The 27,922-nt window shown below is 37.2% G+C and overlaps 1 protein-coding gene across 3 annotated transcripts; it reads right to left on the reverse strand.

The window, feature by feature from the left end:
- Window positions 1-299: 299 nt before the first annotated feature.
- Window positions 300-27,631, reverse strand: GOPC (golgi associated PDZ and coiled-coil motif containing). 3 transcript variants are annotated; one of them, XM_017829786.1, is made up of 9 exons: window positions 27,362-27,631; window positions 13,837-14,001; window positions 11,326-11,349; window positions 7,869-8,044; window positions 7,426-7,591; window positions 6,088-6,183; window positions 5,167-5,331; window positions 4,324-4,504; window positions 300-3,812 (listed from the first exon to the last, which is right to left on the reverse strand). In XM_017829786.1, the coding sequence occupies exons 1-9, from the start codon at window positions 27,629-27,631 to the stop codon at window positions 3,694-3,696; spliced, it is 1,362 nt and encodes a 453-aa protein (XP_017685275.1). In that variant the 3' UTR covers window positions 300-3,693. The 3 variants fall into 3 exon arrangements, with proteins under 3 accessions (XP_017685275.1, XP_017685283.1, XP_017685288.1); XM_017829794.1 differs by lacking the exon at window positions 11,326-11,349; XM_017829799.1 differs by lacking the exon at window positions 6,088-6,183.
- Window positions 27,632-27,922: the final 291 nt, after the last annotated feature.

The raw sequence follows: 27,922 nt of genomic DNA on the forward strand, positions 1-27,922 counted from the left end.
AGAATAACTCGATGCTTTAGGGCAAGATGATCACTCAAGTGTAGGTGAGAGATTATTTCTTTTAAAATACAATTTAGAATACAAAACAGACACTTAATCTGAACAACAAGACCTTAATATCAGGACTAAAACGTGTTTCGTAACTTCAGTGAAAAACTCAGAATACACATTATTCATAATGCATGGGAAACAAAAAAGGCACTATCCACAATTTTACCCAAATGACTTAATTGGTTGACAGGTTTGGGTCTTTGTAGCTCTTAGTCAAGGGCTTCGGAATACTTATAGTATTATTATACAGCCAGACACTGCAAATATTTCTTTTTTTTTTTTTTTTTTTAACTGAAGAACATTCGGCAGAAAATTTATGTCAATGAAATTATAAACATATCCTATAACTATCTTTCAAAAAATGTAATTTGCTATTAACCATTGCTGGTCAAGACTGGAGTAGAGTCAAAATTACGCAGTTTTGGTTTGCCCCATATTAGTTTTTAGGCCAGGTGAGAACTACATGTTTAACAGAAAAATATCACATACAAAGTTGGGTGTTTTTTATATATAAAAAAGAAGAAAATTAAATACAAGTCTGAATTAGGTGCAGAAATCACTGCAATGCAGAAGAGTATATTTATTTGCAGGCTAATAAAAATATATTATATTCAGCTCAACGAGATGTACACATTTTTTGCAAAATGTTGTACCTGCTACAGAAATGAGAGTAACCGATGATGTAATTAAGTTTGGACAAATACAATAAATACCTTAATTTTGTCTGATACAACTGTGGATTAAAATACAGTGAGACAGATACAAACCATCTTCACTGCCAAGAACGCACTTCTACAAAGGAAATACTACATACAGCCTTTGATCAGACTTAAATTTATTGCCATAAAGCATTTTCCTTATCTTACATGCTTTTAATTAACAATGGTCCCAGATGCCAACACTGTCCACCTTTAGCTTAGAACACAATTGTCTCACTGAAAATTTTAATAGGCAAAGAATTATCTACTAAAAAAAAAGAATTGCAAAATTATCTTTAGAATATTATTTTATTTTTTTAAGTAAAAATATATATGCACACACAAGTAAACCATTTTACACTTTAAAAAATAAAAATGACGTCTGAACACTGACTTCCCTCAGGAATTCTTCCAAGTCTAACTCATTCAACCCCTGGGAATCAGCAGGACTGAGTCTTCCAGTTACTGACAAAGGGAAGAACACATATTTGTCTACTGAATCTGGAAATCTCAACTTGCAAAACTTTTCTCAGTTTAAATATTAATCTCTAAGCATCTCAGTATGATTACAAATAAACCAGCATGTTAAATCAGCTGGTAGGAAGTACAGAGTACATGGAGACAGACTGTAGTGTCTGAGCAAAATCCTCCCATTCAAGACTTTCTAAACAAAATTATAAAAACTGTCAGGAAGGAAATCTGATGATAATTTATTGCTACCTGATTCATCTACTCCTAGTCATGTTCCTTTAGTTCTCATATATAGTCAAAAACAGACAAGGTAAGAGCAGAGTAAAGGGTCTAGCAGATGAAGAAGAGAATACAACATCATGTAAAACTGGTGGACAAGAAATGTTAGGAAAATAACTCTAGAAACATTCCCCCACTTCAGGTTAAAACTGGTCAAATGCATTAAACAGAAAACAGGTGTGCCAAGAAGTAAGGAAAACAAATAAATTAAAAATTTCACTTTTCCCTCAAATAAAGGGAAACTGTACAGGCAAACTTACTGCCTTTTTAAAAAGTTACACGACTGGTTGGACAAGCCTAATTTCTAAGAATTGCAGCAAGATTTAATAAAGCCATGATTTTCAAGGACAAAATGACCACTACTTAGCTTTGAACTATCCCTCCTGACAGAGAGGACATTGAGTGTTCCAGGCTACATACAGTTTCAGAATGCACTCTGCTTGAGTAGCTGTGGGAAAAACACAAATCTGAATGCAAAGTTCTGGCAGTGGATTCATCTGCTAACACACAGCCAACATGTCCTCAAGTTTTTGAAGCTTCAGAAAAAGAAACATGCCTGGGGACCTGTTTCTTCTTCACACAACTTTATTTTTAAATACTAGTTTCTGTTCAGTGAAAACTGTACAGCCTTGACTATTTTAAAAACCTTCAACAGTATGCTGTATGACAAAGACTATTATAAAAAATGAACCAAATAATGTTATTCCACTGAGTAAGTGGAACTGATGCGCGCACGTATACACACACAAAACTATGGTGTAAATAGCGAAGTTAAGGGATTTATAAATAGCAAAATCTTTTAATAAAGTATATACATTTTTAGGCTTTTTCTATAAACATATATATATATATAGTGCTCCTAGGAGAGACAAAGTAACTGTGTTCTACATCACAATTTAGAACATAAGATTAGTTGATGTTACTCTAAAGGCCTTTGAGTTTTTTCTTATGTATGTACATCCTACACAGTAACACTTGCAAAGATGTCTTTTCACGTTAGTTCCTCTTTCAATGTACAAAATCTTTTCACATTACAGTTCAACAGCCCACAGAGAAATGGGCGGGAAACACAGCACCGCATCCTGAAATAATAAGTGCGATGAGTGTTTGTGGAGTGTTCTGCACTTCACCAACAGATCTACAAATGGAGTATGAGAAACCGGTCAAGACACTGTCCTCAACTTTGCTGTCTGCAGCCCTGTCATGGGCCTTTAGATGTACACCAATCAAAAACAATTTTAAGATACGCCGCTCTCACAAAGGCAGTAACATTTTGTTTCAACAGTAAGACAATTTTAAGTTAATAGGACACGGATAGGGCCAGACACAGTATCATTCTGAGCACCTTCTGTAAAGTACTGTGCACTCAACTTCCACTTCTTTAAGGATTGTTTTAATGTGGAATTAATATGTTCAGTACCCATCAAAAGCACTGAGCATTTCATAAGGCAAAGCTAATAATGACCAACTCCATTAGCAGTAACCATATCCATTCAAAACCAAACACTACATTGACGATGCTCAGAAAAAAAATACCAAAGGGCCCACACAATTGTGAGTAATTTTTAAACTAATTTCACCTTTAGAACCCTGTAATATGGTGGTGAATTTAAATTAAAACAACAATTCCAAAAATCTCACTCATAAAATTATCATGGGCTGAAAGATCATGATTAGCCAGTAACCCACTGCCTATTTGGGTTTTGATAGTCTTTGCTCAAATAAAAGCTCTGGTCTGCCCCCCTCATCCTTCTACGGTCTAAGCACCAAACTTAACATCAGTTGTTCCTTTACAACATCAAAGGGTCAAAATGAAGCTGGCCACATACTATTCTACTTCCTTAGGGACATCAATGAGACTAAAAGTGGAGTATATTGAGGTTATTAATTTTAGAAATCCCACACTTTGGTGGATTACTCTTTTATTATTAAAAGAAATCCATTTCACATGCCATGTGTTAGGTAACTACTGTGTGTCACGCAAAAGACAGTTTTCCACATTTAGAATTGCTCACAATGAAGCCCTGAGGTAACCGCCTTTTTTCCAGGCAACAGTAATACAGTTCTCTTGACATTTAATCATCCTTTTACAACCTACTCTAGTATATGCAACTTTAAGCAGTCAATATTGATTATCAATTGCTCCCAAAGATGGGATTTGTCCAGTTGATTTTTTTTGTTTGATTGATTGTTTTTAGGATAAAGACTCAGCAGAATGGGCTAATTTGGGTGCAGTGTCTTCTAATGAACCTTCAACTGAATTCCCCAGGTCTCCATTCTCATGTCCATCAATACTTGGCTTCTTATCAAACACTGCAAGATAAAAAGAAAGTTTATTTAAGGAAGTGAAGCAATATTGGGAAGGACAAATCAGTGATCCTTATTTCAGAAACTAGAAAGCGTGTTTAAATGGCTACTCAAAGCTAACAGTTTTTTAGCAGAATGTAGTATGTCAGGAAAACGGGAACTGTTTCTTTACCTCTCTAACTTAACAATTGTATCTGATGAAGCCAAAACATTATGTGTTACTGGGCATTAACTACTCCCAGACCAGAGGCAGGAAAAGATAGGAATAAGTTTGAATTTCAACCTTTGGAAAAAAATGACCATGAAAAAAATCCATAAATTAATTCAGTTAATTCAGGTGTATCTAACTAAATCAGGCCAAAGAGTGAAGGACCAACCAGAAGAGCTGACGGTCTATGAGTAGGTTAATTGAATTAACAGTAGATTAATTTCACAATGAATATAAAACCAGTGTTTTCCCTAAATTGGTTTGCATATTGAGAATTAAACTGCATGTAACACATTTTAGAAGGTTTACCTTGTGAAGGTTTGACATCCACATTTGCATCTTTCCTATTAGAACTTGAATTTGCACCTTCCTCCAATTCATCAAGGTATAAACGATAACGGTGTCCACTCTCATCCTCATATTCCACATTTTCATCATCCGAATCAACTTCTGGAGCAACATACACTACTTCAAATTCAATTTCACCTCTCTGAAATGCAATGAAAATTACAAATTTAATTACTACTGCACAGCTACCTAATAGGATTACCAAGATGAGCTAGGTAATTACATTTTACTATTGTAAACACACTTGCAATTGTGTTGAGTATTTTGGACACCTATCTGAATTAAGCTTTTACTGACTAAAATAGTACAGCTCTATAGCTAAGATGTATTTTTTTTTACAAAATTACCTGAATTTCTTAGATATATTCTAATATATTTCAAACAGTGACTTCTAATGAGGAAGCCGCTTGCTAAATTAAACAGACCTGTTAACTGTCTGAAAGAGGCAGGAAGAAGATTCTAGACCACAAAGAAACACTGTTTGGCTGGAGCTGTTCAGTCATAAAAGACTGAAGTGTATGTCACTAAAGAATTATTTCTGTGGGGCAATGTGACAAACTGATTTCCATCAGCCTAACTGAATTAGCCAATACATGCGTTTAACTGAACCAGTACTGGCCCAGCATTTTTCCTCCTTAAACTGCAAGACGTAAAAGGATTAAATGTAAGGTGACACAGCCTCAGGAATCACTGCAGCTTAGCATTACACTGTGCTTAACAGTAAACATAAAAATTCAAACTAATTCAACAGGCAGAACACAAGAAGCACCTAAACGTGCCTATGGATAACAGGTCCTAACTGACCTGTTGGGAAAGAATAGTTACAGCTTCTTTATGTTTGGCATCTCTTAGATTAACTCCATTTACTGCCAGAATAGCATCACCAACATGCAGTCCTCCACATCGATCAGCAGGTTGCCCAGGATGGATTTCGGAGATCAGTATTGGAACACCATGCTCCTTCCCACCCTATTTAAGAGAAAAAAAAGTATATTTTAATAAACTGAGATGCCCTTTAACATAAAATCAACATGCAGGTAATTGCTCCTAAAGTGCTTATTTCAACTTCTATTTTAGAAAATTAGAAATCATTCTTCAGACAAAAAGAATCTTTAAGAAGAACACATGCAATGCTTCCTTTAATTCTTCTCCCCACAACAGAATGGAATATTTCAAATATGTACTCAGAGAGTCAAAGGAGGCAATTTTGAATAATAATAACACTATAAAATCATATACAAGCTGATGAAAAGCTGAAAACTTCATTAAAAAAAGCCTATCAGGCACCATATTGACTTGTAAGAAACAGTATTCATATTTAGAATACAAGTATAACAGTCGAAATTTTTAAAATTTGTTGTAAAAAGTTTATACAGTTTTTTTTAGGTATGAGATGCCAACACAGATACTTAGAAAAAAAAGGTTATAATCACAACAGCTAAGGTCTGGTAGTCAAGTCTCAGATTGCCTCTGCTCTTCTACACATTTACCACACCTGAAATTCACCACTGGCAAGTGTCTATACCTTAAACCTCAAAATCATAAGTTTGACATAAAGTAGCAATTATCTATTTTCTAATCTATCAAAATGTGTCTTCAAGTTCTATGACCATAGCTATGGATTTTTGTATGTTTTTTTCATATGTTCTAACAATACATTTACTGATCCACATATTTTACAGAAGTAGGACTTCGGTGTCATAGAAAATAAACGCAAATATTTACTGTGATTGAAATTCCTAAGCCTTCATGGTCTTCTTTAACTAGCAAAACTTTTCTGATTGGACCAACACCTTGACTCTTCTTTAAGGCATCAGGATCCTAGTTTGATAAAAAACAAACATAGCACAAGCATGAATGTGTGAACCAAAAACTGATGCGTTTCAGCATTTTGGTTTTTTTAAATTATATACAGGCACTGGATGAGCAACAGAGTTTTAGGCTAGCTCCAGGCAGGACAACTTACAGTGCCCCATTACAGAAACAGTATGAAATCAGAAAAGATTCTCCATCATGCACCCCTGATGAGAGTAATTATTTAAATTATTTTAGTGCTGAATGATGCACAACACAGAACTTGACTTCAAAAGAAGGAAATCACCCACATACTAAAAATATAAAGGGACTACATGAAGAAATGCCGATCACTACTAAAATGTTACATGATGTAAACTCAACTTATAACTAAGCAAATGACAGAAGAGGTAATACAGTGCCAATGAAGAGGTTGCTTGCTCAAGTTTATTTTTATTGTAATAAAAATATACCAAACCAAAAGCCATTGAACACAAAACTAAATGCCAGACTAAATAAATCAAAGTATTGGTTTTTGCTTTTGTTAAGTCACTGACAGCATTATGCACACTCTTAAAATCACACACATATTTGTCCGCCAGTATTTTGTATGCAATCAGGAACATAAGAAGTAAGACCCACCTGACCAACTAAGGTATTCAGAACAGATCAAAGTAAAGCACTTTCCTGAAAACGTTTGGGTTTATGCACTGAACACTGGGGTGATTAACAGGACATGTGCCACATTGGGTGAGTTCTAAGATACCCACAGTGAAATGCTGTTTAAAGGTTTAGTTTTAAAAAGTACCTTTATGAGGAAAAAAACAAAACAAACCAACAAACAATTATTTTACAGTGTCAATTTATGTGGTCTTTAAAAAAAAAATTTAAATTTACTTCAGTTCAATCTAATCCTAAAAATGTTATTCTTGTTTTTTGTAAGTAAGTTACTCCACATTTCGAAACCGAGGTTACAAAATTATGCCGTTAAATTTATATTTATAAACACACATAGCAGAGGTTCAGTTTTCAGAAGGACTGGGTGTTCCCAGGTAAGTCAAAGGAATTGTATCATCTTTCCTGTCATCTATAGGGACACGCTATTCAGCATGGAACTGTCCCTCAGCATACAGAAGAATTATGCATTTACAAGTGACATTTGAAAGAACACAATATTAAAGTGAAAACAATCACAAAGATGAAGTAACTCGTGTCTGTTTCCCACAAATGGTGGAAATCCTGGAGGAATGGCTTATCTTTTCAACTTACATGACCTGGTGGTGCTTGCATTGGTCGTTTTAGATCATTCCGACCTCGACACGCTCTAATAACAGTTTTGTGACGGTGAAGGTGTATTTCTGCTTCAAGCTGATTCCACAGTTTGTCATGAGCGGGTCCTTTCATATCTCGGCCCAGTAACTGAATCTGCTGGACCCTACAGAGTGACAAAGAGAGTAAAACAAGATGCTGTATTACAACCAAAAAATCAATGCATTGTACGACTCATACACTTCACGTGGCTACAGCACATAGTCACGCAGCAACTACTGCAAGAACTGTGGGGATTTTATTTCTACCTTTTGTTCAATTAACTGGAAATATGAGACTTTTCTTACTCAGTCTTAACTTTGAACCTGCCTCTGGGGATGCAAAGGAAGAAAACAGCAACAAAGAACATCTCATGCTAAGGGACGCCGATTGACTTCACATACCTTCCAGCTAGCTCCTTATCTAAATACTTGGCTGCTAGTCTTGCTCCATAAACCTCAGCCTGAAGCACTGCTATGTGTCTACGAAGGGCTTCATTCTCCTTCCTCAGCAACTTCACCTCAGCTTCCAGCTGAGCTTCTTTCACTTTTTCTTTCTTGTTAGCTTCAAGTTCTCTCTCCTTTACAACAGCAAAAACAGAAAAAAAAAGGAAAAATATGTTGAAAAGCCTTTATCCAAGTTAATAATGAAAGAGCACTTACTGTTTCTGCATACACAAGCTGAAATTATTCTCCCGCGTACAAGACATGCATGCAGTAAAAAAAAAAAAAAGAAAGCATGGACTGGCACTACAGCTAGTGGTTTGCATACTATCCTATAAAAAGCTGGCAAAATTTAAGTACACTAAATATCATCCTTACTTTTTACTGTCTTGCAAATGGAAGATTCAAAGGTAAAGAATACTATTTTTAAAATTAAAGAGTATCTATAAAGTCACTTTATATTTCAATTTGACCACATTCTTTAACTATTTGATGATGATGATGATGATGATTACGTCAAGGAAACGTTTAATAACGCCATGTGTCCTTAAAATGACAACTGTTTTCATGCAAACAACTGAGAAATGTCCAGCCAGCGACATTTCCAAATTAGAGTCTGAAGACCACATAAATAATGCCAGAGATTCTACACATAAAGATGCCCACCCTGACAAACTTAAAGTAAAATTAGTGCAAAATAGTTTTGTTTAAAAAAACCAAAACAAACTAAACAAAAACAAAACCCACACTAAAATCACACTTTAAGCCCTGCCCTCTGAAAAAGGAATTATGGAAACATAAATTAGTCCCACAGTGCTCCATCCCAAATGTACAGAAACGGCATAGTTATTACCTTTTCTGATACCTAGGGCACTGGAGCAAAAGGAATTAGTATGCTCAGACTGCTAATGTACAAAATCTACTTTAAGGAGAGCACGTTTGATTACTTGTATCTTCATATCTTGCTCTGAATTGCTTTTACAAGGAGAGGAAACCCCCTCACCGCAAATAGGAAACAGGAAAATGGAAGAGACACAGGGTCTAATACTGTTTCCTTTAAAAAATGGCTGACAACTCAAACAACAATAAAAACTAATTTCACCATAACGCATTTTTGAAGACATTCAGAGTACCCAAAAAAACTCTTCTCTGTGCTTGTATCAATTACATTGTTAAGCAAATAAAACCAGGAAGTGCTACTAAAGAAGCAACAGGACAGATACAAAATTTTACAGAACTGGCAAGACAAATCTGTCGTCAAATTGTGAATATGATATTCACTGTTCCAAGCCTGGATATAAACCACTAATATAGTCAATATTACCACATTTGAGAAATTATGCAAGGTTGGTCCTCCCAGAGAGTTATTTTCACAATAGATACATGTAAGCATTTATAGCTATTTGCCAGAAAGTCAACTCTGAATTTGATGGACTCTACTATCTCCCTCAGCTGTTAAATACTTGTATCAGGTTAGACAGATGAATAGAGAACACCTATGTACGTGTTAGCCTAGCACAGTGCTCAGTAGGAGCAGCACAAAGACTGCTTGAAACTTGCATTTCACTTCCTGTCATTCCCATATGCACATTAGAAAACGTCACACAAAGCCACTTATGGTCTCTGGTCTTTGAGTTGGGTCTTGTCTTGTGAGAATGACTCTCTTCAGCAAATCTCTTTCTGAACCGCAGGATCCCTCCTAAGCCAAGAATTTTCACTAATCTACCTTTCAAGAATAGGAGTTCCGAAGATTATACCAATTCTTTCTACTATTATTTTGGTCTTGGGCTTTAATTCACAGCTACTGCCAGTAGCCAAAGGGCAATTACAAGAATTCAAGAGTGCCACCATGCTGTGTTGTCTCTGCCACACACCCTGGCAGTGAGAAGGGTCACAGTTCAAATATAACACCTGTTTTACAGTAGCTGCAAAGTCCACATACAGGTACAGTGCCCCTGTTCACTATGTACATATTGCCAATATCACACCAAGGTGTTCTAAACAGGATAGGCTCCCTGTTCCTACACATACTGATTTTTAGAATGTCTTTTATTTGACAAATATAAAAAGATAAAGACTAGAATTTAAGACAGACATATTCCAACCTGCTTCAGAAAATTGAATTGTTGAAGCAATCCAAGATATTTGATAACACTAGCAAATTTCATGCAGCACATTTTACTGTATTTATACAAAGTATCCAGCTTACACACTCTCATCAGGACTGAAATTTTCCATTGATTTTCTCTGAATTTGGTTTGTTATTTAAATTAAATTCAAACAGAAAGCCAATGTTACATTTCTAAGTAGAATCACTTTTAGTCATGCATTTTAAATGTTAGACCTAAAATACAAGTAACAGTGCAATCCCATAGAAGTATTTTCTTGCTATTTTCCCCATTACTACACTAGTGTTCTATGACTGAGGTGGAAATGGCTTCACACCCAGAAGCCATTCTTTTCTGGACTGTCTCCAACTGATCACCACACGAATTTAAAAAAAAAAAATAAAAAAAATCAAAAGGTTTGCAATACGGAATCTCTGACGATGTACTGAAAGAACACATCTCATTTTGAATGTCAGGAGATGTGACAAAAGTCCCAAAAATGTTTCAAGAAATCAAAGAAGTTACAGAATTTCATGTTTTCTAGTGTTGATAGTATGGCACAGGTTCTGAAAATAGAAAACATATTTTCTGTTGGTAATATAAAAAAAAACTAAACCAAAAATGCAACTGCAAGGTTGAAGATCAAAGCTTACAGTTACCAGCTATCCCATGGCTTTTCAAAAAGCAAATACTGAGTAATGATAATGAAGTATATAAGATAATAAAAGTGGAAACACTTTTTAAAAACCTCTCAAGTCTATCACTGAGAACAACCGAAAGATAAAAGTCACCTTTGCTTCACTTTGTCTTCTTATTTATGTATTGTCGTGTTTATATGCTTTTGGCTGTTACACAAGACAGTACATCATATTAAATCAGGCCCATAAAAAGAATAGAGAAAAGGGGAAAAAAAGGAAAAGTTGACAAGATTTTTCTACATACAACATGCAAAATACTTCAGATTACACTCACAGATGTGTACAGTGTTTATGCTTTAGAAATTGTATAACACATTTTTTGAGATACTGCCAGGACAATCTTTCACAACGTCAAGCTTCCAGATATCACCTCAAATTAGCTGTAGCAATAATAAATAAAACATATACAGACTTAGGAAAGAGGGCACCACATCTAGAAAAGAAATTTAAAATGCAAAGGAAATTCTTTACACAGCATCTTGCCAACTGTTAGGAAGAAAGAACAAGCCAGATCTGTTTTGCCAGTTTCTGAGGCCAACAAACATATAAGTTGTTGCACAAAACAAAAGCACTGCTTAAACATAAAGAAAAATTGGCAATCAGCATACTTACCATTTCATCCACAGAAAGGACAGACTTAAGACACAAGAAAAGAGTTTCATAATTAGAGAAAAAGGCAACAGAAACATCAAGAAAATGCAACAACATAAGTTATTTACTCCAAAAGACATTCACCAGCAGACTGTAAATTTTATTGCAAGGTATAAAGCACAAGCACTCTGCTACAATTGTATTTAGCAACAATTTTGGTATTTTGCAGTAGAAGTTATCAAAAGCTTAGTCTTATTGTAGCATTAAAACCAATATTTTCTCCTAAAATACCAAGTATCTCTATATAGAATAGTGAGGTAATGCAATACACATGAAGGTATCACAAAAAACCATTCTGCACTATAACATCTGTTACGCAGATAACAGATTTTTTCCTTTCAGAAGAACAACAAAACATGTGTTACAAGAGGGACACAAAGGACAGCAAGAAGTATCAGAAAAGGTATATCAACTGCAAAACTCAAGAAAAAAATTCAACTAGGCAATTGCATATTTTTACAAAGAAAGTGTTATTGTGATTGGAGTGAGATTCACCACTCCTAAAAAAGGATTCAGCCTAGACTACATAATGTTATCAACTGCTTAGCAATATAAACATTTTGAAATGTCTTAGTTCACCACTAGGTACAAATTTATAGGTTACAGCGTATACATTTATGCTAAGAGTCTACATACAAAAGAAGAGTGTCTGTCTCTCAAAGAAAGCAGGAAGTCAACTAGTACAGAACTTTATTTCCCCATTACATATTCTGTTGACACAGTCCTTCTTTGCCCTCAGAGGCTTTCTGACTGCCAGAAGGTCAGTACAACAGTTTTTATTTACCCAAATATCACAATTCCCATTTTATTCTCATTTCAGCAGCCTCAGTTTTGCTTGTTCTACCTTCACAGAACTTTACAGCTTGCTTTATCTTGAAGAGTTTAAAGTTGAGCTTCTGTCCATAACTATGGATTCCCTAAAGGTAAAGTAAAGCAAACTCTAAAGACTAGTTCTGATATTTATAAAAAGGAAAAACTAAGGGAAATTAAGGAGAGAACATCAGTCTAAGCTGTTAACAAAATTCAACTTCAGCACAGATAAAATCTGAAACTATGTAGAGTAAAATGTATTTATTGTCACCTGTGGGAAGAAAACTGCTGTCAATAGCATGGAGATTTAATATATCTTTGGAAATTGTTTATAACAAGGTAAAGAGAAACAAAAAGGTTAAAAGTATTACTCTCCATGTCACTCAGAAGTTAAGTCTAACTAATAAAATTTACTCACAGTGATGTGTTGACTTAAAAAATTTACTACATGTAAACCTGTAGCCTAACACTTACAAAATGCTTATTTACAATTTATTTAACTAATGCTTATTTACAAACCCATAAGAATTATTAACAGCTCTAAATAAACTTCATCATACTTAAGCTATAAATCAGTACAGAATAAATTATGTACAGACAATCCAGAAAATGTTATTCTTATACTGAATATACAAGCGTGTAGCCCTAAGAAGATTCAGTTACAGCTTTTGGATCTGAAATAGAAGAATTTGGGTTACTGCTGTTATTCAGTGATTAGCCTAGACATCCTTTAAGCCTTATAGTCTATTACTGTGTTTTACTATACATTAATTAACAGGACAAAATAGCAGAAGTATCTAATATTCCACATATCTGTGACTAGGTATTTGCAACCCAACTGTGAAGCAATTTTAGAAACAGTCAGAGATAGACTTGGATTCGTGCCAACAGTTAGAAAACATATCTCTACAACACTACGTTACTCTTCTAATTTACAAAGTCTTAGTGTTAGAGCCTGAATTTGTGCTGTGGTAGTAACAAGGCAGACTAGGCTCTGGCTACCAGTCAATGCCAACTAATTGCGCAGATTAATTATTGTTAACTTTTGGTGTGCTTCGCAAAAGGACTGAGTTTCTAAAAAACATATTGTACAAAATTATCAGTGGTTTACTGAGTTCTTTTACAACAGTCTGCTGCATGTAGTAACTGCACCATCCCTGCATTCACAGCACTCTTGAAGAGAAGGAATGACCACAGAGAGAGGACTGTGATGCCATCTACTCTCTCTCTCTTTCTGCATGGCAAACCAATCCCATTCTTACTCTTATCAGACTGTTATTACAATAAAAACAGTTAACTTATCTCACTTTAGGCTTTTGCAAAATCTGTGAAAATTTGGTTGTGTCTGTTTATTGGAAACTATTATCTTTGGCAACTTCAGTCTCCAGAAAAGCTCTATAAATCACCAAAATATTTTCTTATTTTACTTTAAAAAACCACTATGTAAAAACAACTTCTTTAATTCTAATTCTTTATTCTGACATTATTTATGTTGTTTTTCATGGTTGCTAACAACCAACCATAAATATTACTTAAAAAAGAAAAAGTTAATATTTTCAACGTGAAAATCTGTAATCAGTTTATTAACATCTTCCAGTGAAAAAATTCAGTCAAGAGAGGGAAAAGAATAATATAATCCTGGATTTAAGTCACCACACTCACCAGTTTTGCCTTAATAGCCCCAGAATCAACATTCTGACCAGTCTTGGCATGTAGCTGAAGCTGAACAGCATGGAGTTGCAAAAGCTGATCATGCACTTCCTTTTCCAACACTGCTTTCTCCGCCTGCGTTTCTGTCAGTTCAGACTTCAGATCAACTAACTGTGCCTGTGAAGATATAATCCATCATAGTAATGAGCAATGATTAAACAGAGTCACCAGAACTATGATACATAACACATCATTTGTTGGTACATGCATGTTATACATGGTGTATACAGCTAAGAGCACACGCTCTTCCCCTGTAGCCCAACCTAAGCACTGGATCATTTGCAGAATTTTCTCCCCAACTGCCACAAAATGAATTTACCCACAAAAGCAGCATCAAACGGCCCTACTGCCAAAAGCAATAACAGCTGAGTTCTTCCTCATGCAGACAATGGCGTGTGATGCTGATGTCCACTCCAAAACAGGGAAATGGCATTAAACCTATGTAGGGTGTACAACCGTACCAACGTAAACACAATTTTAAACTGTAATATTATTAAATCTTACTGAAAGATATTGATCAAAGCAAAATGACATTTATTTATGCAATGCTGAAATCAAATAATCTTATTTACAAGTAAGTGGTCTATTATCAACAGCTTAACTGAAACAGCAAATTAGGTGGGTAAACCAGAAGCCACAAATTAGCATGCCCCTAGAATGGACATGTAGAAAACAAAAAATAATTAGTAACTCTTGAAAAAGTGGTTTCGAGACATTTTAAAACCAGTTTTCATGTAGGGTTTATATCTGGAATAAAAGAACAAGTTTACCAAGTTGCTTTTATCCTTAAGTTCAAGTAGCATTTTATAAGACAAGATATATATATAAGATTTAAAGCTACTATTTACAAAAAACCCCACTCCCGAATACGATTTCAGGGGATTTTTAGCTAAATTCCCAGAGCATATTTTTGCTACCAAAAAATTTGGAACTGAAGAGCAAAAAGGAAAAGCCACTAACTCTAAAAAAAAGCCCTCTCATATTAAAGCAGGGTACTATAACAACATTATACTAATGTTCAAATTCACGATGAATATCAAGTTGCAAGTTGCAATGCTCACCCCATTCAACTACATAAATCACTGCTATAAAATGTCTGTATCAGTTAATGAAAAAAAAGCAGGAAGGATTTGACTCAGTAGGGAGTACTTACTGGGTCTAACATTAGGTACATAATTTAAAGGGACAGCCTCCTTAAGCTTCCAGAGTAATTCAGACATAAGTAGGCTTTTCCAGAGGTGATTCAGAGCACCTAAATTAAAGTGCAATTTGATGAGATGGGTCAAGCCAACCTCCAGTTTGCTGCTGCCAACAGAAACATCTCCCTTCCCACGTTTAGGTGGAGCCTCAACAGACCAGGCTAGCATTTACTTTTTGCCAAGGAATGGAGCTGCATGCATTTCCACCTTCCAACTGCCAGAATGACAAAAAACCTTGAAAAATTTGTAAACCCTTATAGAACTCCAAAGCAGAAACTGCCTTCTACAGAAAGATGATACTCTAAATATCACACAGCCAAACAGTTTCAGAGAAATAGGTTACTTAAAAAACTGCACTGTATTCCCCAGTGACCAGCCATGGTTACAGTTTCTCTGCTGTGGATTATCTACCCTCCAACAAAAGCAGACACACACCTGAACTAATGTAGCAAAAGAAAATATCACTGGCATAAAAGGTGATGATATGGTACAGAGCAGACAACAAAGACTTTAATAATGAAGGCACAGTTTGTCCCAGTCATACTTTCTGAATAAGAGTATTTTGTTATTATTACATAAGGTACATATCACTTCTACTCAAAAAAAAAAAAAAAAAGACCACTAATGTCTTCCTCCTTTCTAACAGGTACTTACAGCTCACATACTGACTTTTATTGCTTTTTTTATACATGTAAACACACTCTCTCGTCTGTTCTAATTCAAAATACTTGCAGAAGGGCAAAGTGGCAGAACAGATAAATTAGAGCAGTTTAATATGTCCAGCCTCACTCAGTAGAGAATGGCAGACAAAACAGAGTTCTGGTGAGGGAAAAAAGAAATAAATTTATTTCCCTCTGCAAATTACAAAGACCAATGACAGCTACCAGTTTTGTGGCATGAATGATGCTCCAAAAGTATCACAAAAAGACTGTCAAACTCATAATAAAAAATAAAAATTGTACTCTGTATATGACCTATGGTTTAAATTCATGTCCTGCTGTTTTTATCATAAAATGGCCTGGTTTGAAAGGGATTGTACAGATCATCTAGTTCCAACCAGCCTGCCATGGACAAGGACACCTCGCACTAGACCAACTGCTCAGAGCTCCATCCAACCTGGCTTTAAACACTTTAAGGGATGGGGCATCTACAACTTCTCTGGGTAACCTGTTCCAGTGTCCCACCACCCTCACAGGAAAGAAATTCTTCCTAATATCTAATCTAAACCTACTGTCTCTCAGTTTGAAACCATTCACCCCTGTCCTGTTACTACATGCTCTTGTAAAGTCTCTCTCCATCTTTCTTGTAGGCTCCCTTCAGGTACTGGAAAGCCTTAATAAATAAAGAGAAGAAAATAAAGAGAGCAAAATGAGAAACAGTATGAGCATACATCATGGAAATAATCTGTTTACACATTATGAAAAGTCACAAATCTATCCCCAGGTACAGATGCAGACACAGGAGACATTCCAAAATGCAAACACAGCAAAGCTGGTTTCAAATCCTGTGATCACTTCTGTGAAGGTTGACAAATCTTTATATTATTTCACAGAAGTCTCGTCATTCTCTGCTCGGCCAGCTCATTTAATTTCCCTTTATTTTACTCTTACTAGCACTATTTTTTACCCAAATTCCCTCAATTTGTTATAAAGGAAACATATGGAAAGACTGCTGGAAATTCAACAGCTCTATATTCAATTTTGGAAGCTACTCAGTAAAAACCAGACAGGGGGCAGAGACAGCAGAGGAAATGACAAGCACGAACAAGAACCATCAGTAAGGCCATTCCTTCCTAGAGCATCATACACTGCAGGAGGCAAGGGTTCTACAGAAAAAGATGGTCCCAAATAATACAATTTTAATATTTCAATTTGTATAAACACAAGGATAAATTAATGTTGCACAAGCAACTGTACTAATCCTTCACTGGCAGCTTTTTTGGATGTATTCTCCAACAAGACTGTCGAAGAGAAATGTCACGTATATTGATGGTCACCTGCAACTGCTCTAGAATTTGCAGAGAAGTCAGCTGTGGGCAGAAGTAACAAACACCCAATCACAGGAGACCATTGAGCTTCAGGGTCAAGAGCGTTCAGGAAAAGCCATCAAACAACAAATAGAGAACACAAACTTTCCTTGGGGAACAATAAGGGGCAGAGGGTGAAGAGAAGGTAGTGTGTTTACTTTCATAACATCCCTTTAACTGTAACTTGCTGATTCAGCCAAAAATGGAACTCTTCTGGGCAGTATCCAACTGTGCAGATTAGTACTTATCACTCATTAGCAAGTACCATACTGCAAGGTTACACCTGCTAACTCATTTGTGTCTATGCCCCAGCCAACACACAGCTAATAGCACAACAGGACTGTGGTTCATGGAACTAGGATTTAATCATGAAAACCTACACCTAGACCTAGATGAATCAAGGACACAGGACATGAGAGACAGAATTTGCACAGCTCTTTTTTTCCTTTTATTCTAACATATGTTGGCAAAGTCAATGCCTTTTGAGATATGCTCATTTGTCTGTGACTCACTGAAGTCACGGATACTTTTCTCTGACCAAGATCTGTAACTGGAATTCGGTGCCAATGGCAATAGGAAGTGCTGGTCTGGACCTTACAGCAAAACCAAAACTTACTGAAGTCAACTAGAAAATAAGCAAGTTTCTTAGTTATTAAAGGAAGTCAGGCTCGTTTCAATTCTCCACTTTCCCCACCTCTCTTGTCATGGACAACTTTTCCTGAAGTGCTCTGAAAAATGCTTCAGTTAAGCACTGCCTGCTAAGTGAGAACTCAGAGAAGTTATGTAAACGAGTCAGCATGGAAAACATTAAGCAAAAAAAGAACAGCATTACTGACATCACTTATTCCCTAAGTACCCCATTCAAGATTGTTCCCTAATTTATCAATAATTATTAAACACATTACTGTTAATTCTTTGTACTTATTGTCCCTAGTCCATACACTGTCAAGTACACAAGACATGCTTCTTGGTTTCTTACCTTTTTTCTCCTCACTGTTCGGAATAAAAAAAAAACACAACAAACTAACCTTTAAGAGTGATCTGATCTGTCTGTGGTGCAGGAAGAAAAGCCTGGTTTTCCTTCTCCTCCACAAAGTACTAGTAAACACAGGGTATTTCAGAAAGAGCTACTGCTTCAAATTATCGCACAAGCTATTTCTAAATTCCACACGAAAGTCTATATTTGAGTAAACTGAAGATCTTAGTCAAATTCACCAAAAGGTACAACTCAGTATTTATCTTCCAAACAATCTAACATACAGATGATACCAGAAAAAGAGTTTTGAAAGCCTAACTAAATATTTACTCAGTTTTGGGGCATACTTTGTCATTTACCAAGTATTTTGTATTTCCCATTAGTTTATACCATATCATATAATTTTTTCATATCATGGTCTGAACTCTCAGAAAAAATACTCATTTAGTCACCTGTATACTTTTCATAGAAAAGTGAGCATTAGAAAAACTAACCAAAATTATTTATTTCTGTAAGATCTCAGAGATACACTCAAAGATCATATAATAACTTTATACATTGAAAAGATTAAAAATGTGACCTTGTCCTGAACAATTCACAATGTAAATATGTGAAGGAAATGAAGAAAAAATGTAAGATAAAGAGAAGCACAAATGCAGAGCTATCTGTGTGTAGAAGTGCACAACAGGAAGCAGACAGATGGCAGCTAAAACCACAGCTTACCACTGCTCATACCCATCACTGCTTGAATGAGGCACTAAGATACAGCAATATCACAACCTCTTCAGATCTAAAGCATCAGAGGGAGCACAGAAACAGAGTAAACCTAAGAGAGTGGGATGATGGTGACTAACAGGTCATGTCAACAGGAAACAAACTCTCACTACTGGAAGGGAAACCAGTTGCAAGGGGTGAGAGGCAAACTGAGAGATGGCATCATTAGATAAAATAATGACAGTGTTTTTGGGGAAAGCTTTTTCATTTTCTGAGCTATCACTGCAAGAATTTCTGCAGTATGGACAAGAGTTTTCTTTGAGCTAATAGATACAAAATCTACCTATGACTTATCCATTTCCCAGAGAAGAGAATTCAAAATACAGCCAAACTGAATTGGAAAGGTGGGCCATAGGCCTGAATAGCAATACAGTGGCACTATTCACCACACCAATTAAAAATGAGAGGAAGACCTGAAATCCCTCAAAGTGTAACGAATGCATTTTTTGGTATATGAATTTCTAGCTCAAAAAAAGACTAAGCATAATCCATGTATTAGAAAACTCATTTTTCAGCAAAGAAAAGCCAGACACATACAAAATTATCCATCATATTACCAGCCTCCAGTGACTAAAAGTCATAAGCCAAACACTCATCAAATGCCTTTAAAGTTTTCGTTTAATTTCAGGCCTTTAGAGTCCACCTAATTCATTCTCATATCAAGCCTTCTAAACTCATAAAGGTCTGAAAACTGTCTTTCTAAAGTAAAAGATTATTTTTCCCACCATATAATCTCTCAATGCCAGTACTTAATTTCAGAATTTCTTATTTACCTAAACAAGACAGTCTAGTGACATCATTTTATCTCTATGTCTACATTTCTCCCTATTTTGCCTTCCTTCCCTCTTGAACTGAATTAATTTTCAAGATTCAAACCAAGCTGTTAAAGAGGTAAAGGTGTGTATGATTAAAGTTCCTACAACATACAAGTTTTGCACAAAACAGCTGCTAGTAGTAAAGAGTGAGGGACTAGTGCCCTCACAGAAGAAAAAGTGGGACGCATCAGATCTTCAGCTAATTTGTTTAATCCACCCAGAGACAGGAGGCAACAGCCCAGTGTCTGGGCAGCACAAGTACAGTTCTGATCTTGAGACTGAGCTGCTCTCTGTGTCCAGCCAACTAACCAAAAAACATAGGTAGATGAAAAGGCAAAGGATGCTGTGACGTGGAAACTCGCAGATCACGGGAGAGAACGGGGAGTGCCTGAATCAGAAGGTTTTAGTGACTTGAGAAAGTGCTCAACACTTCCATTAGGACAAATCACTCCCCACAAATCAGCAGGGCACAAGATTTCCAAGCTCCCTTGATTCTGTTACTAATAAAACACCTCCACTATATATACACATATTTTTAATAGCTAATTTTACAGGACAGATCCCTATCAATCTTGCCAAGGGATCAAATCAAAATTCACAGACCAATCAAGTATATGAGGTGGTTTTACTTCTTCAGAAGAACGTCCTCATGTAATCTACACTTGACTCCAAAACGTTTACCAACATGCATGTTTATACATTTCAACATTGACTCCTGATCAGGACTATTAACTTTCTGATATAGAGGCTGCAGGATCTGGGATCATGAAACACAACAGAGCATACTACAATGCTTATGCCCCCATATATGCACAAAAAAGCAATATAAATATCAAGATATGACACTAGCATATTTGCCTAACATTTCATTCTGGGGGCATTTTTTTAAAGACAGAAATGTCATTTAAATTAAAAAAAATCCCTAATTATGCTTTACAAACAACAAAATCATTATTCCTAAGTGTTCCCATAACATTAGACAAATGCAGGACAGAAAACAATTTTTCAGGATGTGACAGCTGCAGCTCTTACAGCCTGAGGCCTAAACACACTCACAGACACCCAAGTGGCATTGGTTCAACAAGAACAGAGCCTGTCGTGCACAGTTAAGAACCACACAACCCACCTACTACCAAGTTTTCAGGGGGAACTCTTAACTTTGCATCAGCCCCCTGATGGGAAGCAGCTGAAGCTCTTAATGTTATGTTTCTCTAACTGCTACAAAAAAGGACTGTCTCCATTATCTCACCAGCATCACTTCACCACTTTGTCTACAGCTCTCCAAAAGACAAGAACACTCTACCCTTCCTCAGTCTTGACTATTTGGTTCTTCCTGTCCGCTAAGCAACATTTGCTGCAATTTCTCACACATCCCTATTAAGTTTAATGGACTGTTTTGAATAAGAAACCATGAAACAGATCAGAGCCCTATAAATCTCACTGTGCTCCTTGCAAAACTAAACAATGTGACACCACTGTCCAAAATGTTTCTGAATAGACGATTCACTTAGGAGCCATAATTTTTGATGATAAATCCCCCCCAGTTTTAACATAATGCTTACCACTTGTCAATGATGCCAATGTTTCAAGAAATTATTTGAAAAGACTATACTGACAAATTTTTAAATTATATTAAAAGTTTTTATTGCATTTTTGTTATGATCCCAAAAAGGACACATGACTTAAATTTTTAGCTAAAGCTTTAAATTTAATAAAATGGTCTTTATCGTGTGGCTAATAAGAACATGAATGACAAAATTGATGATTACTGATTCCCTAAATAAACACTACAGTTACAGTAGTGTAGCTATGTAAGTAGTCTTGGTAAAAATGCAGTGTACGATATTGAGGATGCAAATGAACTGTAAATGAATTTAATCCACTTTTATTATGTCTCATACAGATTACAAAGCACATGAGACAAATTAACCTCTCTGTTTCTTAGATTCTATTCTGGTCCTGACAAAACATTCAAAAGACCGGTCAGCAAATTAAAAGGATGCAAAACAACATTCCTCCTTTTTTATCTTCTCTGCTGAAGATTAGTTCTGGACACATAATTGTTTGCACACTTTTCCTCCCAACAATTAAAAGATAATCATAATACTACATGTAAAGCATCTTAAGAATTTGGTTTCCATTTACAAAAATGGATACATCAACCAACATTTATACACCAGTCACTGACCTTTTTCAGCTCTATCATTAAAATACCTGTTACTGCAGCAATCTCTTACCATTTTCACTTCGCTTTAGGTACTGTTTCTTGCTACTGTTTTACTTTGTATTTGACTGTTTCATTCTGTTTACACCTACTTACAGAAGCACAAATTATTTTTTTTTTTAATCACTACTTGTACACTTCACTGCCAGTGACAAATTTCTGACAGCCTCACAAAGACTTTTTTTGTCAGGTTGCCCATGCTTCTGATTGCTTATTAAGAAGACACAAATCTGTTCTTAGAAACCATGTTGATGGTTTTGTTATTGCCATTATTTTGAAAGCCATACTACCTATGCAATGTAATTCAGGAAATAAAACTATGAAATATAAACTACAATGCTGGTTCCCTCTCAATTTCTTTTTGGCAACTCCCAACAAATGAGACAGAGAAAAGGAAAACCCTTTCTATATGCAGACTGAAAATGAAGTAAGCTAGTTCAACTTCCATAGAATTCCAGGGCTTCTGATACAGGAAAATATGAATTAAGTAGAGGTGACCTCTTTAAAAGGGCTTAATTATTCTGATAAAAGTTATATGTATCAAACTAATGACAATTTAGCATATAAGCCAACTGGAAAATGCACATAAATCCGTATTTCCACTTCCTGAATACGTGAAAACTGTTCACATTTTCGGATATAAAATAAGCTGGATCAAATATCATTCAAATGTTTTTTCAAAAAACCACACTCTGTCCAGTACCAACAGATTTCTATCCAAAAGAGAAAAAGTACTAAGAGTCAAAAGTACAATCAATAAAATAACACCTCCCTAAATACTAGAAATATTAATGAAATGTGAAAAAAATTAAACAAGTTCTTGCAACTATGCTCCCAGTTTTATATATATATTTCATCTGGGGCAAAGAAATATCTTGGTCTTCAACAAGTGAGTTTCTCAGTGCAAGATAAAGGGGAGAGGGTGAAAAAAATCCAAACAGACCTTCCTAAGAAGGTGAAAGGTCCTACCTTGGTTTAAGAAGTACTATCAAACAACAAAGCAGGACTACAACTCTGCAGTGTGCTCCATAAGCCAGACTCACACACTGTATGAAAAGTCATCACACACACAAAGCCACCTACATTTAGCTTTTTCAGTTTGCCATTGGGAGGGTTTATATATAATTTTTATATATATACACATATATATAGGGGCCTCTGGTGGTCTAGTGGTTAGGGTGCAGGACTCTCACCGCTGCGACCCGGGTTCGATTCCCAGCCCCCCGGGCAGACCCGGGTTCGATTCCCAGCCCCCCGGGCAGATGGAGCTCGTTAGCCCTGTGAGGCAATCCATCTAAGAGAAGGTCACTCTAAACAAACCTACGTTCTGAGACCCTCACTGCCACTGTCCAAGCTTGCTCGGCCCCGGCAGATGAACCTCAGGATTAAAGGGTGGGCTCAGTTCAGCGCACGCTGTGTCTCACCTAAAAAATCCACTGCGCAGGCTCGAAGGGTCAATGACCTTTCCCAAATCTTCGCTCGCGAAGACTGGCCATTATTACACATATATATTACCTACATTATTCTACATATGCTTTAGCTGAAACAGCAAGGAGTTATTTACAGAAGAATTCAGCTTATAGAAATATGTTCCTCTAAACCTGCTGATTCCAAGTTAATCACAGACATAAAACTAAATAGGCAATTAACTTCTTAGACATATATATTTTCTTTAACTTCAGCATGTATATTGTCTTAACACAACTGCCAAGATACAGGGTGTGCTCCATCAGACATTCCTTTCTAGCTTGTTCATTTAAAATTGCAGAATCAGATTGGCAAAGTGCCAGATTTAAAGTCAAGCTCAGTCTTCACTGGCACATTGACCTACTAACTTTATTTCTACAGTACTGCACTACACAGAACTTTTTGAAATGGACAATGCCATAGTCAAGTCACAGTCAAACAGGAAAAACAAAAGCCTATTAACTGCTTCTCAATTAAATACCTACTGAAATCTCACACACTGACTCCCAGCCTGCATCTGCTGATTTATATGGCTTTCCAAGAGACAGAGCACCACAAAAAATCTCCTTTAAAATGGCTGTCATCTCCTTTTGTTCTAAAAGCCTGAGGCCCTGACTGTCCTCCATCAAGATACACTTTGCTATTTTTTCATAGTGAAGTGAAGCTGATCTCAGAAAAGACAGTGGCTTCTATTGCCTAACACTTTTTTAAGCTTTGATAAGCTACTTAATTCAACTTTGTCCTACTGTGACCAGGAGGAAAATCATGAAAACAAGTCCTCCTTCCCTGTCATACCACTAGTTTAATTTAAGACTGCAAATGTTATTAGCACAGTAGTATGTTTATGAACTTTCACCAACCTAATGCACCAGTAAATTTATTTGCATACATCCCCTGTGCATCTGCCATACCTTCAGGCTCCTGCTAAAAATAACTTACCCCTGAATTGCCAACATATGGCTGCCTCTTTGGAAACTACCATCTTCCTGGAACACATCTTTCACTATTCAGGAACATCCCTCATAGAGTATTTTATCTGGATTCAACTCTCTAGCAGTAGGTGTACACCAAGATGGCAAAAACTTTTTTGAAAAGTCCTACGGCAGGAGCTTTCATCCACCAAACTAAGCTGTGCCTCTTAAAACCAACTGTACGAACCAGAGGATGCATATTAAGCTGATAAAGTGGATAAATTAGAGCCTGAACTGCATTTCTTTATTCTTGCCTGTAATATTACAATAAGACCCAACAATTTTGGTCAAGGAAATGGAATCCACAAACAATATAACAATATTCATAATTTTTTGTTATTTTTCTTTATGAAATAGTATCAGTCATTCAGTAAGACAAGATCAGGCAAATGCAGCTGCAAGAGTAAGTTTAATCAAACTTAGCTTCAGTCAAAGTATTATTTTAATTCAAACAGAGGCGTATTTCTGAAGATGGATCTTATTGGCTTGAATAAGTGTTTGTACCTAAGTAAACTCTTACTGATGACATTTTTACGAATGTGATGAAAGCTTTGTATAAAAAGTACAAGTAGTATAAAACTACACTTGTGGGTCACTAAGAAATGACCAAAATCTTAAAACTTACATTAAATACAGTAGCTTGCATTATTAAAAAAAAAAAAAACACTGATCACACCCTAAGCTCTAGTATTAATGTTAGTGATTTCTTTCAGAATACGTCACTGTACCCTTCATGCTGGACACTGTGGCTTTCCGCTAGACATCTGTGCACATGAAAAGACAAGACACTCACTTTAAACAGAGCAGCTCCATCTTTTGGAGATTTTAAATGGCAGCTTTCATTTCAAGTTTATGACTTCAATAAACATGAAGTCCTAAAATTAGCAACCTTCAAGGCAATACTAAAATCTTCTAAAGGTCTACTTGAAAGAAAAAAAACTCCTGATATATAAGGCCTGATATTACCCCTAGTAATAAAAATATTCCACAAAATAAAAGACTTTTTATTCACTTCAAAAGCATTCACTCTAGACTAGCAGTATCATTTTTATCAAACAATTACCTCATAGACATAGATATACACAATAATTATGCTAATTATTAACAACTGTACTCCTTTGCTCTTCAACTCATATGCGATTTAGGTATAGATCTTCAGTTCCTTAGGTGCCCCTGATAATTTCTTAAAGATACAAAATCTTTCAGGATCTGAGTTATATAATTTCTTTTAAAAACATTTAAGCTTGAAACAACCTTTCAAAGAAATATTTACCAAGCACCAATCCATTCTCTTAAAATATCCTGAAAACTCACCTGGTTTACAGGTCTGTACACAAAACCCACCATCCCCGCATAATATGCAATAAACACTGATTATCTATCTACTCACAAATCTTATTTTACTACACTTACACAATTAAGCCTACAGGATAGGTTGATAGTGTATATATATGCAACATAAACACAAAGAACATAAACATCACCACAGTAAGCATTCTGCTGAAATAAAGAATGTGATTAAAAAAAATCCTAGTTTAACCAATTCTTTGCTCTACTCTGAAATATTCTAAGCCTCTTTCCCATTACAATGTCTTCATACCAAAAAGAAACCTGAGTAAAATCAAAGCCAATCTACTTACTTTACCTCCTACTGAAAGGCATAACTTCAGAAGACTGCTTGAAGACTCTAGAATTCCTTTATTATAACAAGTGTGACACAAAAAAATGAAAGAATGGAATTCTGTCTATTGAAGCTCTTACAAAGCACGTATCTTCATGGTTTCTCAGAATTTCCCCCCTTACTCCTATATACTTACAAGCTAGCAAAACAATAAACAAAGCTTTAAAAAGTATGGCCTCCAACAGATACTGAAGAAACTAGAGGGTTTTAGCCCAGGGAAAAGGTAACTGAGGAAGAAACATCAACAGCCTTCTAATAAGTTACTGAAAGACAAGCAGGCAGTTCATATTCCTGCCTGTTAAGGTCAAGACAAATGACAACACTTACTAAACCAAAGATGCTTAGGTCGGACAGATATAAAATGACCACAAAGTTTCCGAGAATCTCCTTCCAGAGCACTGCAGTTCTTGCACAAGCCAAAGGACCCTGCCTCTCAGCAGCATCAGCACCAGACAGCTTGGCTCTGTCTGGTGCTTCTTTCTTCCCCCCCTGACTGAAACTCTGGATCAGGCAGGAAGAAAACTTTCCAACAGGAAGGACAGTTACTATTCTTCTGACAGAACGTGTGACCTTTGCTAATATCTTCAGTCACTAAGCTTGGCAGAGAGCTGTTTGATCTGCTTTGTAGTGTGAAGGGACAAAAGGACCTGTCAAAGTCCATCCCCAATCCATTTTTATGTTTTCTTTACTTGTAAGGAGGAATAATGTCCTCATTTTGACTACTGAGACTAAGCTTTAAGCACCTCGATCTTGTCTTTGTCCCTTTTTTAAAAAAGGCTTTCCAAATTCACAGAATCCACTAGGATCTCTAGACTGAGTCCAAGCTATGACCGAACACCACTCTGTCAACTAGACCATGGCAATAAAGTGCCACGTCCAGTCTTTCCTTAAACATCCCCAGGGATGATGACTCCACCATCTCCCCGGGGCAGCCGATTCCAAGGTCTAATCAGCCCTTCCCGCGAAGAAATTCTTCCTAATGTCCAGCCCAAACGTTGCCTGGCACAGCTTGAGACTGTGTCCTCTCATCTCGGCTCACCAGGGACTCAATGCCAACAGAAGACGAGTTAGCAGCATCTGTTGCTCAAGACTCCTGTTTTCCACATCCAAGAGAACTCCTTTGGCACGCACTGCTCCATGCCCGCGCTGGAACAACCAAACCCAGAGGGAGGATCGTCACGGCCAGGCCCGAATCCTAAAGCACGGGGCCTGGTTCATCCTCCCCAGTCGCTCGCAGGGAAGGGGAAGGAAGAAACCCGGTCGGGCTCTCGCTGCTCTGGGGCACGGCTCGGTCCCCTCCCCGGGCACCCCCGGGGATGCGCCCCGGCCCCGCATCCCGCTCACCTCCAGCTTGTGGTTGATCTGGGACACGGTCTGAGCCTTGTGGCACAGCTGCGCGAAACACGAGCTCAGGCTCGTCATCTTCTGCCGCCCCTCGTACGTGATGTCGGCCTGGTCGGGGTCGATCTCGCCCAGCAGCAGGTCCACGTCCACGAACGCCTTGTCGAACTCCTTCTCCAGCACCTCCAGCCAACGGAACATGGACACGCCGCCGCCACCCGGGGCCGGCCCGGCCGCGCCCGGCCCGCAGGGACCACCGCCCGCCGCCGACATTCCACCGCTGCCGCTGCCGCCCCCTGCCTTCGCACGGTACTGCCCCGCCGCAGCCGCTCCCGACCCTCAGGACCCGCCGCTCCCGGTCCCGCTCCCGGCGCTGCTCCCGGGGCAGCCACGCAGGGAGCGCGGGCACGCGCGTGCGCGGCGGCCGCCTGGCGGTGTGGCAGGCAGCACCTGCCGAGCGCCGAGCCCCCGATCGCGCCCCGGCCGCGCCGGCAGGGGGCGCTGCGGTCCCGCCCAGCGGAGGCGGGAGGGGCGGAGGGGCCGGGGGCGGGAGCGACTCGTGTC

Source organism: Lepidothrix coronata, unplaced genomic scaffold (assembly GCF_001604755.1).
Source record: "Lepidothrix coronata isolate B3197 unplaced genomic scaffold, Lepidothrix_coronata-1.0 Scaffold5, whole genome shotgun sequence".
Lineage (NCBI taxonomy): Eukaryota > Metazoa > Chordata > Aves > Passeriformes > Pipridae > Lepidothrix > Lepidothrix coronata.

Bases quoted from the DNA above. Each gene is read 5' to 3' on its own strand.
- GOPC (XM_017829786.1), bottom strand. From the start codon at position 27,631: ATGTCGGCGGCGGGCGGTGGTCCCTGCGGGCCGGGCGCGGCCGGGCCG. The intron at 7,592-7,868 runs GTATGTGAAGTC...GTCACTCTGTAG, and splicing joins GATAAGGAGCTAGCTGGAAG to GGTCCAGCAGATTCAGTTAC. The intron at 3,813-4,323 runs GTAAACCTTCTA...TTTATCTTGCAG, and splicing joins GGATGTCAAACCTTCACAAG to TGTTTGATAAGAAGCCAAGT.